A 15,858-nucleotide genomic window follows, 5' to 3' on the forward strand; every position below is an offset into this window, starting at 1 on the left:
TATCTCTTACAGTGGCTGCTGGTGGAAATAAATAGCTCAGCAATATTCCCAGAAAGCATGTGTTTCTTCTGTGCAATACAATTAAGAGTTGGACCCACAGGAACATCCATAAATGTTAAATTAAGTCAGCATTTCTTTCCTACAATGTTAGCGTAATCTGATTGTGAAAATGAGTTAGTTGGCAGGTAGGTTGTTCCAAGCATCTTGGAGAACCTGCCACACACTGGCTTCATAATGTCAATATCAAGGCTCTGTGGGGGTCGGCCATCTGTAGCGGGGCTCCTTCTGAAGTTTAGGGTCATGTCACGCTGCAGACTGAATCTGGGACCAGTCAGGTGCTCTCTGGTGGGTTTGCATGATGGATAAGAACATTTCAGGCATCTAGTAAAGGCAAACTTTTTTCTTGAACTTCCTCTCCCCAAAAAAGCTTTTTGTTTGCTTAATTTACACACAGAATTCTGTCTAGCTGGTTTCTGTGTGACAGACACTGATTAAATCTGACCTCATCTTTCCTTTTCCTTCTCTCTTCTCTACCACCCTGCTCTCTAGGAGAGATCTGTGCATTCAACATACACGGGCTGGACGCACCGTTCGAGGCAGTGGTGCTGAACGGTACGTCCGGTGAGGGCCAGCTGAGGGCACGGGGCCTGGTGGACTGCGAGTTACAGAAGGAATACACCTTCATCATTCAAGCTCATGACTGCGGGTCGGGCCCTGGGGGCATCGAGGGCAAGAAGTCCCACAAGTGAGTAAAACAGACAATGGGGTTTGAATAAAGCAGGCTTTGCGAAGGTGGACAGAATGCACTGACATGAAAATACCACCAACTGCAAGGCCTAGACAATTAAATAAACAAAACCCGAGTTAATAATGCATGTCAAGTGCTTGGGCTACATTGTGTAAGGCTACAAAGTAGAAAAGAATGAATTATTCATGAAGACAATGTCTAAACTCACATTATCACCTATCCTAGAGGACGGTGGAGCTTTGGAAAGACTAACGAAGACAACTAGTCGGCTTTATATAACTGTGAATATATATATACAGTGGAACCCTGGCTTACGAAGACCCCATTTAACAAAAAAGTTATTAAGGCACATAATATTTCTGCCTGTGGTACGGCAAAATGCCCGCAAAACAAAATAGATAAAATAGAAAAAAAAATTCAATTAAATTCCATAATGTTATGTACACGTATGCTTTCTTCAACCTCCGCCACCTCCTCCTCCACCAAGAACTTAGTCTTCAGCCAGTATTGCCTCACTCAAAAAGCAATGGAAAAAGGGGCTTCGACTTACGAAAATTTTGACTTACGAAAGACCCTCTGGAACGAAATAATTCCATAAGTCGGGGTGCCACTGTATGTATGTATGTATGTATATATATATATATATATATATATATATATATATATATATATATATATATATATATATATATATAAAAATATATATATAAAAAAAATATATATATATATATATATATATATATATATATATATATATGTGTGTGTGTGTGTTTGTATGTGTGTCTGTGTGTGTGTGTGACAACCACAATGTGCGTCCACATGTTTTGGATGGTCCAAAAATGAGACTATCGGCAGTAAGTTCCTACTTTATTCTCAAAATGCTAAGGAGCACCTCTGCAGCTTATGTCAGTATCAGCTCTGCCCTTCAGCAAGATGGATACAGTTCTGTACCTTCATGTCTTGAGGCCCATATACACAGAAAGACAGTTATTTACATATGTTTGGTTCTATTTAATCAAGTATTCTAGAAAATTATTGCAGTTTAAGTTTATTTGAATGTGTATTTTGTAAATTTACCAGATGGTTTAGGGGCATCAGCTTAGTAAATATGTTCTATGACTTGTGTCTTTTATGCATCAGTAAAGCAGCCCGCCCCCCTTCTTCAGTGGGGTGTTATTATTCATTGTAATTAGTAATGAAAAAAAAGAGAGCATCACAGACTATGTAGAAGACATCGAGTCTTTCAGTGAAAAGGTGCTAATGTAAAAGCTGATATACGCTTTTTAAATTGCACTTTAGATTGTGACCCAAACTGTGACCGCCTAAGCCTAATCAAATAGCCCATTTTTGTTGCATAAAAAAAGCCAATTAGTGCATGAAAGTAAACAGCCACTAAAAGACCAATTAAAAAGCTCTTTGGAACAAAAATAAAATCTAAAATATGGGACTCAAACTTGTGTGATCATTGAAGTGAACAGCCCCAAAGCCTCGTTCTGTGAAGTTTTGTTTTGTTTTACCCACACTACAGCACCAGATTCAGACCTGAAAATGATTTTTTTTACAGAATGAGTCAAGTAAGCAAAATACTTCAATGATGCCAATGCAGCTATCATTACAAGAGCATTATGTAGTTATATTTATGAGGCCACTGTCATTGCTAATCATCAAAAGTCCATGGGTTGTATATCAGTTATAGAATTAAAGAAAAAGTACCTTGAGAAAATAAAATGATACTGTCAAGGGATTCATTATTTTAAAATGTATTGTGCTACATATTTTTTTTAGGGGTGATGTAGATGTCTCAAAAACTCAAGTTCATGAATGAGATTGATAGACTTGGTGTTAAGGGAATACATTTGATGTTAGATTCTGTCTCTCTGCTTCTTCATCATGTACTCAGCCTGATCATCCTCACCGTATGTTCCTTTTTAACACCAGTTTATGTGTGTGTGGTAAACAGTGCGTGGAGTTGTGTTTGTGTAGCTTGTTTAAACTATGAAAATATATATTTAAAAAAACAAAGCTGCACCAAATCTACAAAAGAACCTGCTTGTTTTTCTTGACTGTGACCTGATTCCTCATGATAGACGATTGTTTGCATCTTCACCACTGAGTGCATCCCTCTTTACACATCTGATTGATGCTCGGTGCTTGCGTAATTTTTAGGAGGCTATTAACTGCAAAGAAGGTGGCGTCGCCTGCAGTCTCCCTCTCAGACTGCCTACAGCGCCAACAACCTCCAGCTAGAAGTCAGGGCAAGACTGTATGCAGTCTGAGGCAAAGCACAGGGGGAAAAGTGCTCAAATAACATGCTTATTAAATTTGTTTTTCTGAGCACAAAATAGGCATCAAATATAACTTTTTAAATCAAATTTTCTTTTCAAGTGTCGTTCTACTTGGAACAAAATTACGTTTCCTGCCAGCACAACAGTGCAGGTTATAAGAGAAAAAAAATACAGTCAAAATTAAAGGGGATAAGTAAACCAAATTAGAGCAGACAAGGGAAAAAGCAAAGTGTGGAAATATATGGAGTTCAGAGACATTTGAAATGTCAAGAAAAATGGGGCAAAAATAAGAACTCAGAAAAATTAAATTAGGTAAAAAACTTACAAGTAGATATCTAGTCCACTTAAAACTAACTCCCTAGACATGGTGTTTATATTCATTACAGAAAATAAATAACCTTTATGTAGGACTCATTGATTATAATTCTGGCTTTAGACTGCTCTGCTAGAGATTTGTAACATAATATTAAGTGAAGCTGAAGGAAAAAAAAGCTTGATATCTGTTTTTTAAGTCTGTCTCACACCTTTGTGAGCATTTATACTCGTGCGCTGGTCTATTTGCCAGTATGTGGCAAGTAAATTGCCAGAACACGTGTTGGAATTGAATTTTACTTTAAACAACAGCAACTACACCCAGAGAGGAACAGATATGCAGAAAAATACATTGCAACTAAATGTATCTGGGATTGAGCTGGGAAGACTGCATGCACTGGCAGAAGTCTGGCTATTGTGTTTGCAATGTAGGCAAACCTGACATATTTTCAACCGACAACACATTTCACATTTTCACATTGTTTCAAGGTAGAATTCTTGCACAAAATAATATGTCATGGTATTTTTTACACCCTTTAATTACATATTAGTCCAATGGCACTCAACATATTTCTTTAGCTCTTCCTCCTCCAGCCTTCACTTGGTCTCAGCTTGATTCCAGAATGCTTTGAAAGCAACACCCACTTCATCTCTCCAAATACTGGTAGACTATACTTTAAAGAGTTGACCTGATAAAAACAATTTGTCACACTTGTTGGCTTTCCTGAAAGCAGCTTCTGCCTGAAATTGCTCTCAGTCCAGACACCTCCCTTTGTCCACTGTATAATGCACATCTCTCCTCACAGTCTCTCCACTCAGCTCCCACTCTCACCTCAGCCAACAACGCAGTCCAGCACAGAAATCTATCATTGTGTCGGTGCATTTACTGTTATTGTTGATCATTGTTATGAATAGCTCTAACATTCATTCAATGAAATTAATGAACAATGAATAAAAAAATTAAATGTTTTAATTTAAAATACCAGTATATGCCTCATATTTGTGACTCCCGTAGCCTACAGTCATGGACAGATTACGAGAGGATGAGGCACATCTACCCTTCTACACTAAAAACAACTACAAACAACACAATGTAATATGAACGTTACTGTAATTTTATTGCACAAAAAGACAAAAATGGATGATGGTGAGGTGCAAAACACAGGCTATAAGACAGTATTCTAAGTACTGAAGAACCAAAATGGATGTTAAAAGTGTACACCCACTCCAGAAAGGCATTCAAAGCCTGATTTTCAAACATCTCTTTGTCTTTGTTTTGGATCTTTGTCTGATAGTTTTGCATTTCTGGGTGATTGTTTTGTATGTCTGCAGTTGGTTTGAGTCTTGGTGTGGTTATTTTGCATCTTTGTGTGGTTATTTTGCATCTCTGCACAGTTGTTTCACATCTCTCTGTGTTTTTTTGTATCTTTGTGTGATTGTTTTGGATCTTCTCTCACCCCAACCAGTCGCAGCCAACCGGTCTCACCCCCAACCGGTCGCAGCAGATGGCTCCTCCCCTCCCTGAGCCTGGTTCTGCCGGAGGTTTCTTCCTGTTAAAAGGGAGTTTTTCCTCACCACTGTCGCCAAAGTGCTTGCTCATAGAGGGTCATATGATTGTTGGGTTTTTCTCTGTATCTATGAAGCGCCTTGAGGTGACTTTTGTTGTGATTTGGCGCTATATAAATAAAATTGAATTGAATTGAATCTTTGTGTGGTTGTTTTGCATCTTTGTGTGGTTATTTTGCATCTCTCTGTAGTTGTTTTGTATCTCTTTGTGGTTGTTTTGCATCTTTGAATGGTTGCTTTGCATGCCTGTGCGGTGGCTGTGTAGCTGTGTGGTTGTTTTCATCTCTGTGTGCTTGTTTTGCATTCCCGTCTCTGCCTTCACGCTGTTGATAATGTTTTACATCCCTCCTAAGCTCCCAGGCATTCTGTTATGTCACACTATTACTTTCTATCAACATAACTCACTGCCTGCTGTGACGTAGAAACAGTTTGGTTGGTACAGACAAGCTGATGCTGAAGGGGAAATGAATTTGGGAACACTTTAAATGGCCTGTCCTTTTGCTGGCAACTCTCAAAGGATGAGGCTGGCCTTTCACTGCACTGCTCACTTGCTTGCTCCGATTTACAAAGAAGCTAGCAGGGAAGAAGACGAATCTCTGCCTAAGGCTGTGCTTAAATTACACATGACACATCAACAGCACAGAGAGAAGGCAGTCAAGAAAATTAGCCGCTAAAGAGGACAGGGGAGGGGATCAGGAGTGACACAGGATGAGTTCAAACTCATCTTTCTACCCTTTATATATTCCTGATCTGCTAACCACTGGCTGCTGCCCTACTTCTCCCTGTAGTATTTTTTCCCCTGGCTGGCTACAGCTCAGCCAGCGCTTGCTGTCAGACGCTGTCCTTCTTTCCGTCAGGCCTTCTCTCTTTGTTAAAGGCTGCCGTGTTTGAATATTTTGTTCCACTGCCTCTGCATTCACAAATGGATGCTCTCTCTGCTCTGGCTATACAAATCTGTCTCCCAGTGTGAGTTTTTTGCACACAAATGAGATGTTTCTTTCTTTTTCAAAATGCCATGTCAAACTTTGAATACATGTATCCTACAGAGCCAATAAAAATGCTACATTCCGACGCATTTGACGACTTTGTCAAAAACCACCGAAACAGACATTTTTATAAACAACGACATTAATGACTCAAGTCAAAGCACCATTTTAAAGGATTCCCCAGAATTACTCTTCTTGCCACTGCCCTCAGATATATTTTACTTGGCTACTGCATTAGTCACTTGTCAGCAAAGTGCAAAGCTTGAATGAATTCACCTTAAACTCCTTGAGGCAGTTTCTGCTCAGGTCAGCTTTAAATGAAACACAAATTACACTATAGGGCTGACCTCTGTCAAATCTGAGCTGTGAAGTGTTCTCAGCCTTTGTTGCAAGGAGCCATAAATGTAATAAATGTCCATTTTGTGTCAATTGATTTAACACAATAATGATTCAGCTCAGGCATTAATGAAAAAGTCAAGCAGTGCTGATTTTTGAGAAAAAAAATGCATCTCATAAGCAGGAATGACTTAACCACACAGAAATGTCATTAACAAAGAAATCATTATGATGCATCTGCTGAGGCCACGTCGTAGCCGTAGGGCGGCTCATGTGGTAGAGCACGTTGTCAAGTAACTGCAGAGTTTGCAGTTTGATCTCCGGCACGTCCACATGGAAAAGTGTCCTTGGGCGAAACACGGGCGCCCAAGTTACACCTCCTATGACATGCCAGTTGTTTCATGGCAGTTTGGCTGTCATTTGTTGTGTGTGTGTGTGTGTGTGTGTGTGTGTGTGTGTGTGTGTGTGTGTGTGTGTGTGTGTGTGTGTGTGTGTGTGTGTGAATGAGAAACACATTAAAAAGCACTTTGTAGAACTGCTACACTAAAAGTGCAGCTGGTTACTTGACCAGCATGTAATGTAGGTGCTTTGGAGGCCGCAGGCTTTCAACTCTGACATAACATGCAGGAAAAAATCTCCAAACTTTATTCTGTATTACAGAACCAACATTTTGCAGACCAAGTTTTAGCAATTTGCTTTTTCAGACAGAAGTTTCCAAGGATAGAGTGCTTAGTGATCAAACTAGCAATTTTGGTAAGAGACTACAGTCATAAGCTATAAAGGTGCAATGCACAGACACACATATATGCTAAATGGTGCCTAGTGATAGAATATGAGAACGTCACTCAACGTGATGTGTTGGCTGATGTGTTCCACGTAGCAAACCATATTTTTTAGACAACGCTGTTGAAAACACCAGGACCTCAAAGAATGTGAAAGTTGAAAAAGCAGAAACTATCCACAGAAACCAAAACATGTATGTAAACTTTATAAACGTAGTCGGGCATTTTAACAAAGGAGTTCATGGAGACTCCCTTTTGCTGTCAGACTCGTGGCCATTAGAGCAAATGCAAGAAGGAGTTAGATGCAATTTTCAACATCTGAGGTTGCAGCTTGACTGTGACCCAAATTTTCTTTCTCTCCTTTCTCTCCATACCCAATGTTTCTTGTATCATTGAAGGTTTTGTGTGGTTTTATGTTCTGACAAAAGAAATATGGTTATTATTCTAGATCTCTGCCGAGTAGAACTAAACAGCTGTAAAGTCAGCGTTTATTTAAACCCCCAGATTTATTGTTTTAGGGCTGATCGTTCCAACTTTTTAATCAGGAAGGGATCAAAAGTTACATCTGAGATCTACCCGTAAAATCACAGTATGAAAAACAATGTTACGTTTCTTTTCTGGTTGTTGAATAGCTTTTTTGTGCCTCTAAAAATGATTGAAATTAAGCAGCCTATGTGGGGAACCTACTTTTCAGTTAAACCTCTGACAATTCCTGCTCAAGGGGCCATAACGTATACATTTTTTTCTATAATCGTTAAGGGTAACTCATTATATGATTTTTTCTTTTGCCGGTGCTCCTGTGAAACATTAAATAGAAAGCTCAGAAGTCACAGTTGTAGCTACAGATGTAAGCACTGAGCCTTTGGGATGGGCACACTTGAAATCCAACCAAGTTATAGCAATAATAAGCAACAGAAGACTAGAAGTTTGTCTATAAGGAGTATAGCTCGCCTTTTCCCGCTCCCCTCTCTTGACACAAAGTTGTGCCATTTCTACAGAGTAATTAGGCGTAGGGGATGTTTCACTGCCTTACAAAGCAAGTCATATTCATAATTCCTCCCAGGACTCACACCTAACCATGACACGTGTATTTAACACTGGCCCAGGGGTTAAGAGCCTGGAGGCTGTCAAGAAGGGTAATACATTCACAAGGTTAGGTGTTCCTGGACGTGTGTGTTCATTTGTGTATGTGTTCAAAAGAAACTCTAGACTCAATGTAGACACACATATGTTTTTTCGTGTCCCTAAATAGCCACACATTCGCACACTGTGCTCGGCAGTACGGTAGTTATTAAAGTCATCATTAGAAGCCTGCATGTTCTAACCTCGCCGCGTTTATGAAAAGCTAATTATCCAACTGAACAGCCAGCTGAAGGACAGCCACGCACGCCCACACACACAGACACACTCTCAAACCCCAAATGCTGAGACAAATTCACACTCATATACCTACATTTACATACAAATAAGGCAAACAGTGTAACTGGGGATAGATAGGCTGATTTTGCATCTCATAACCGACTCACAGATACTCTCCTAAAAGCACCTTTCAACATTAAAAAAAAAAGAAAAAAAGGGAAGAAAGTCACTTCCTCATGTGTGAAGAAGTGTGCCAAACGCTGTGCCTCGTTAGCATAAGCTGTCATGATAAATTTCTGCAGTGAGAAAACCAGGGGACTCCTCGCAGATACTGCCCTGTCAGTGCGTCGGCTCTTTATTCTACCAAGAATCTTAACTTCTCACTTGTCACACTTGATGCTAATATGAGTGAAACCTCATTCTGTCAAAACCTGTTAGTTGACGTGACTATTATTCCCAACAAGCCAAGAAAAAAAAAAGAAAGAAAGAGAATACACATCTCGTGTAGAAATATGTTGTTTATCCTCAGCTCACAGATTGTAATGGGGGAATATATGCTACACGTTTCAATTATGAATTTGCACCGGCAGGAAGTGCGCCATCTGTGTTTGCCTGCATCGCTTACCAGACAAAAGAAAGTGAAACCCGTTCCTATCCACGATGCAAGCCACAGTCAGGTGTTAATACACATCCACTGACACTGAGGTGCTCGTCAGCAGAGTTAAGCAACAGGACATTCAAATCAAATCAAATCAAATCAAATCACTTTTATTGTCACATCACATGTGCAGGTACATTGGTACAGCACATGCGAGTGAAATTCTTGTGTGCGAGCTTCACAAGCGTCAGAGTTGTGCAAAATACAATAATGTAAACAAGCAAAATACAAGAATGGCTACATCTGAAACTAATAAATATATGTACAATATATAATAGTATATGCATTTCTGGATGTGTATACTAAATATTTTTCTACGTGTGTGTGTGTGTGTGTACACATATTTTACAAATTAAATAGAGTAAACAATAAATAGAATATATAAAATAAATAAAATAAAATATACAGAGTGAGACATGTGCAAAACAGTGGCATTACTGTACAGTATGGAGTGCATAATGTTAAAGTTCCAGTAGTGAAGCTGAGGTGTCTATGACGTGTTCAGCAGTCTGATGGCCTGATGGAAGAAGCTGTCTCTCAGTCTGCTGGTACGGGACCGGATGCTGCAGAACCTCCTTCCTGATGAAAGTAGTCTGAACAGTTTATGGCTGGGGTGACTGGAGTCCTTGATGATCCTCCCCGCTTTCCTCAGGCACCGCTTCCTGTAGATGTCTTGGAGGGAGGGAAGCTCACCTCCAATTATCCGTTCAGAGCACCACACTACTCGCTGGAGAGCTTTGCAGTTGTAGGCGGTGCTGTTGCCATACCAGGTGGTGATGCATCCAGTGAGGATGCTCTCAATGGCACAGTGATAGAAGGTCCTGAGGATGCGGGGGCTCATGCCGAATCTTTTCAGTCTCCTGAGAAAGAAGAGGCGCTGCTGCGCCTTCTTCACTGTTTTGTTTGTGTGTACTGACCACGTAAGATCCTCAGCCAGATGTACACCAAGGAACCGGAAGCTGCTCACTCTCTCCACAGCAGCGCCGCTGATGGTGATGGGGGTGTGTACTTCTCTGCACCGCCGGAAGTCCACTATCAACTCCTTTGTCTTTGCGACGTTGAGGGTGAGATGGTTGTCTTGACACCAGTGGGTCAGGGCGCTGACCTCCTCCCTGTAAGCCGTCTCATCACCGTTGGTGATAAGACCCACCACTGTAGTGTCGTCCGCAAACTTCACAATGATGTTGTTAGTGGCCATGCAGTCGTAGGTGTAGAGTGAGTACAGGAGAGGGCTCAGTACACACCCCTGTGGAGCACCAGTGTTCAGTGTGACGGGGGATGAGGTGATGCTGCCCAGTCTGACCACTTGGCGTCTGTCAGACAGGAAGCTAAGGATCCAGCTGCAGAGGGAGCTGCTCAGTCCTAGATCCTGCAGTTTCCTGTCCAGCTTCAAGGGAACGATGGTATTGAATGCTGAGCTGTAATCTACAAACAGCATCCTCACATACGTGTCTCTCTTCTCCAGGTGTGACAGGGCAGTGTGTAGTGTCAGGGCTATGGCATCATCAGTGGACCTGTTGTGGTGGTATGCGAACTATAGAGGGTCCAGTGAGTCGGGTAGTGCAGAGCAGATGAAGTCCCTGACCAGCTTCTCAAAGCATTTGCTTACAATGGGGGTCAGGGCTACAGGTCGCCAGTCATTCAATGAGGAGATGGTGGAGGATTTGGGTACAGCGACGGTGGCCATTTTGAAGCAGACTGGGACTACAGACAGAGAGAGGGAAAGGTTGAAGATGTGCGTGAACACTCCAGCCAGCTGAGCCGCGCATGACTTGAGGACGTGGCCGGGAATCCCGTCTGGACCAGTAGCTTTGCGTGCGTTCACCTTCCTGAAGCACTTCCGCACATCCTCCTCAGACACAGTGTGCGCACTGACGTCATCCGCGGTGCGCACACTGTCCGGTCTCATGGTGTTCGCTGCGTCGAATCTAGCGTAGAATACGTTTAGATCCTCACACAGAGAGGCCGTGGTCTGCGGTGTGCTGGTTTTCCCTCTAAAGTCTGTGATCGTGTTTAGTCCCTGCCACATACTCCGAGGGTTGTCAAACTGTTGCTCCACCCTGTCCCTGTACTCACATTTGGCTGCTTTGATCGTCTTCCGGAGTTGGTAATGTGCGTGTTTGTAGTCCGATGTGTTCGCGGAGGCAAAGGCGGTGCTCCGTGCCGCCATTCAGTCATAACTATTTTACTTTTTAATGTATTATATAGTTTTATTAAAATATGTTATTATATAATATTTGTAATGTAATATTTTTGCACTACTTTGAGATTTTGTGAGACCCAGATTTGGACCAAATGCTTAAAACATTGTTTTCAATTCATGGGCTTTAGATTAGTGAGAAAGAAGAGACGTGCATAATATGTAGTCTTCTATTTTAAATAGATTATTAACAGCTATAGTGGAAACTACTAAAAAAAACCCCACAATGTTATATAAATTCTATAAACTTTTATCAAGAAAAGAAGAAACATCAACAGGTATAATAAAGATGAAACAGAGAGAAGTGCTGGGAACACAACAAACAAAGAATGCAAACAGACGTTCTCTGAGATTCATTAAACTACCAGTTTTAGAAGACGTAACTTGGAAAACAAACCTGAGATACTTCTTGAGCACAGAAATGACGTTTAATTATAGCACAAGTTCATAATCTCATTGCTGGATACATTGGGAAAAAAACAATGCATATTACCTGTATGTTTTTTTTATATGAAGCTATTTTGTAATATGTGTGATAGATAGATAGATAGATAGATAGATAGATAGATAGATAGATAGATAGATAGATAGATAGATAGATAGATAGATAGATAGATAGATAGATAGATAGATAGATAGATAGATAGATAGATAGATAGAAAATAGTAATGGCAGATATCTGGTGTATCTCAGTCTATCAGTCTACTTTTTTAATGTTGTGGCTTAGGTGTTTTTACATGTGGGACATAAAACTGTTTATGACTTTGGCTTAGGTTGTAGTTCCAGTGACGACTCTATAAAGATTCCAGCTCTCTGGTTATCTCTTTAAGCCATCATAGCCATCAGTCACAGGTTGGATCAATAGTATCACATGTGAAGTCAGGAGGATTGGCTCACGAAGCTGAAAACGGAACTGGATTACCTTGCAGCGAAATCACCTCCTATTGAGATTACGCCGGCCTCCGTGGAGTCTCTTGTGGCTGCTTCCGAGGAGGATTCTTGTCGATATGGAAATGCGATTTCCTTGCATAGTGCTGAAGTTACTATCCTGTGTTGTGTTGTGCATTGATCCCACTGGCATAGTTGGGGTTGTTTATTCCCATTCCGGTCTTGCACGAGGAATCTGACGATTCAGCCTCTCGACTAATTCTTGTCAAAGATTAATTGAGTCCTTTCCCTTTGTGTTGGATGTTGACTTGTGTGTGTATTGGAAGCGTTCAATACTATCAGTCTGTTTGAGTGCCAGTGTTTATAAATAATGAGCGCAGATGAATATGTAATAAGCTTTGAACAATGCTAACCTGACATTAACATGCATCGCCTGCCTTTAACATGCAGCTGGTATCTGATTGTGTCGGCGTATGGTTTAACTGGGTTGAAATCCCACCTGGCACTTAAATACATCTCAACTGCTTGGGATGCTTTTCATTTTCTGAGATACTTACATCATTGAAAAGAGACCGACTACTTCCTTTTATTAGATATACAGTGTTCTATGTAAATGAGACAGCATTCAGGCAACTGGGGTTATTAAGCAAAACAAAGTTACACAATTGTGTATTTTATGCATGCTGCGTTCAGTTCTAGAAGACTGATTAGATGCTGTTAGAAGCACTTTAAACTCTCTGGTCATTTACTACTTTTGATGTAGCTGTTTGAATGAAGAAAGTTAACAACAGGAGCATACTAATATTGTATTTTGATTAATTTTGAGGGAACATAGAGGAAGACTGATGCCCTCCGTCATGTTGCTATTCAGGAATACTATTTCAGTCAGCACCATTACTGAAAAAAAGACTGAGATTTCCATGTGCAGTAATTTATATTTGGCAGCTTGGCTTTGTTCTGAGACCTACCTACCTTCCATGCGTGTACGTGGAATGCATAAGGTGGGGAGTGCTCACCTCTCTGTCCTTGTATGTGCATACATGGAGAGCTGGAGGCAGAGAGAACAACACCAAGACCCCAGCACAGAACGGCGTAGGCATCAAAGACGACTGTTATATTTAAGTCAGATACAGATCGAAAGGAGGAGCTGCGGTGGGGGTGGGTTGCATAGCAGCTAGCAGGTGCAAATCAGCTGTGGGCAGGTGAAAGCAGCTTAAGTAGCATGAGCTACATGAAAGAGCCAGTTGTAGGAGCAGAAAGGGGATCAGCTGCTGTGAGCTGATATTTTTTGCAGATGTTCACAACATAACTAGTAACTCAAATATCAGAGATGGAATGAACTTTGTTGATTCAGTCTTTTCAGAAAATACCCCCAAAATATCATAAGTCTGTTCAAGTGTTAAATATATAACATCCATTATGAACATGTCTCAAAGGAGGAAAGTAAAGTAGAATCTTAGAGACTTCAGAGTGGGGAGGTCATGGTGCTGTGAGCCATCAACAAAATGTTGGCTTTGACAACAGGTCTATGCACAGATTGGTTTCTTTCAACAAGTTCTCATCCCTAGATGTCAAATACTGCCATTCTGTCAGATACCAGACATGTTTACCCTTAGCCTTGATCCACCAACCACAGCAAAATAAGAAGCGAAGAGATTATTTATTTATTTTTATAATAAAGAAGAAGGAAATACCCACTAGCACAGCAAAATAGGTGTATACTGAGTTAAACTACTTTCAACTTTGCAATGAAAACAGGCAAGCAGTGGAAACAGTGACTGGGCTGAAAATATACAAGAGGCTTACCTATGCAACCAGAGCCTTGAATATTTCCTATGAAGGCAAGGTGTCACCTACAAACCTACTAACAATCTTTGTTTGCTGATGGAGATTAAGGCCCAAGCTTCTCAGACATGAGATCATTTTCATGCAGTACTTAGTGCTTAGATGTTTTTCCATTTCTTATCCACTTGTTAAGTTTAGATAAAACCAAAACTACATAACCTATTTAGGCACCAAAAATATACTTGGTTAGGTTTAGGAAGAGACTGTTATTTAGTTGACATGATACTGGAAAAAAACTCTGATAGCTACCTATTGCAGTTAAAAGTGGCTTCAAGGCATATTCACAACTTCAATGAAATATACAGTACGCTAATCACTGTATATACTTCTGGGATCTCCCTTATTAACTAAGGGGTGGCAAAAGCAGGTCGATCTTAATTTGATTTAGCACAGTTTTTATGCCTGATGCAAGCATCCCATTTGTCTGGTGTTGGAAGCAGCACAAGTTCACTAACTTTTGCCCCTTTAAGGCTCTCTTTGTGTGTCCTACCATTCTCAACCCAGTGACCTTTCACATGCATGTCAGATGTGTTAACCAGACTGTTTACTTTTTCCCAATTGCAAAAACGTCATTAGGTTAAGTTCATTTTTATCTACATTGTACTAAATCACAGCAACAGTCACTTCAAAGCCTTTATATTGTAAGGTAAAGACCCTACAATAATACAAACCCCAAACAGTCAAGCACTTGGCGATAGTGGGAAGGTAAAACTCCCTTTTAACAGGAAGAAACCACCAGCAGAACCAGGCTCAGGGGGGGATGGTCATCTGTTGCGATTCCATGTGCTTTTCTGTTCTGTTGTACTTGTTATCTAAACAGTCAGATGACCTGTTGGAATGACAAACTGGGAAAGTGAAATTATTGCACTAGTGCTTTGTCAGCATTAAGGGAAACTGAAGGATGTCAAAATGCATTTTAGAGTAATAGGATTTACAAGTACAGTTGTTACTGTGTGTGTGTCCTTGTATAGCCGGCCACATCTAGCAGTGTAAATGTTTTACAAACAGTGTGATCAGGCACTGTGTATAAATGAGTTCCTCTGAGTTCCTCTTGTCACTTATAAATGCTCAGTGACAAGAGGAACTCAAATGTAGTTTCCCCACTCAGTGGGATTATATAGTTTGTTTAACCTGTGACTTTTCTTTTCAACTAACTATCCCCCATGGTGCAACTTTTTTAATCCTCTTTGTTTAAAGGTGGTGTGATCATTCACCCATAGGGGCATTTAACCCCCCACTGTCTTTCTGTGTCACTCTGACTCATTGTGGACCCCTCCTTGTGAGTTGGAGCCTGTCACAGGGAGGGATAGCAGCCTTGGGCTTAGCTTGGCAATCTTCCAGCACTATGACAACACACACACATACACGCACGCGTGCATAGAGACACACACAAGTAAGACTTGCCCCAGAGAGCCAGGCGTCTGTTTGAGACAGATGTGAAGCATCAGCAGAGATACACAGGCACCCAGACATTTTTGCAGTTATAGCAGTTAGTTATATATCATGCATTTGTGTGAACGAATTCATAATCACACACACATATGTACACACACACATACACACACAGATGAGTCTTTCTGTACAAACCCCAAAGGAGTAGAGCATATGTTTCCTCTTTCACCACTGGGGAGAGTGGCACAGTGAGGGGAGGGGGTGTTTATGAGCAAGTGTCATTAATATGACAAAACAAGGCTGGCAGAGGGATTTACGGCACATTCTGGTGCCACCATCATCTGTCAGTGCTTTTTCTACTGCTGTTAGCATCACTATTAACACTGGGCTAATCCCGCTTGGTCTGCAACATTGTTTAGGTGAGTGACACATGACAAAATCACATTTTAAATTAATGACAGGACGCTATGTTTCCCAGGAGACCACTGAAACATCTCATGA

The 15,858-nt window shown here is 40.8% G+C and overlaps 1 protein-coding gene across 1 annotated transcript in view; it reads left to right on the plus strand.

Moving 5' to 3' along the window:
* The window catches only part of LOC309687253 (calsyntenin-2-like), a 341,001-nt gene that overhangs the window by 178,111 nt on the left and 147,032 nt on the right, over positions 1–15,858 (plus strand). The window contains exon 5 of the mRNA XM_082502078.1: positions 550–745. Coding sequence (XP_082358204.1) covers positions 550–745 — 196 coding nt within the window. The remainder of the gene's footprint in view (positions 1–549; positions 746–15,858) is intronic.

This window comes from Aulonocara stuartgranti, assembly GCF_965226115.1.
Source record: "Aulonocara stuartgranti genome assembly, chromosome: 14".
Taxonomy (NCBI): domain Eukaryota; kingdom Metazoa; phylum Chordata; class Actinopteri; order Cichliformes; family Cichlidae; genus Aulonocara; species Aulonocara stuartgranti.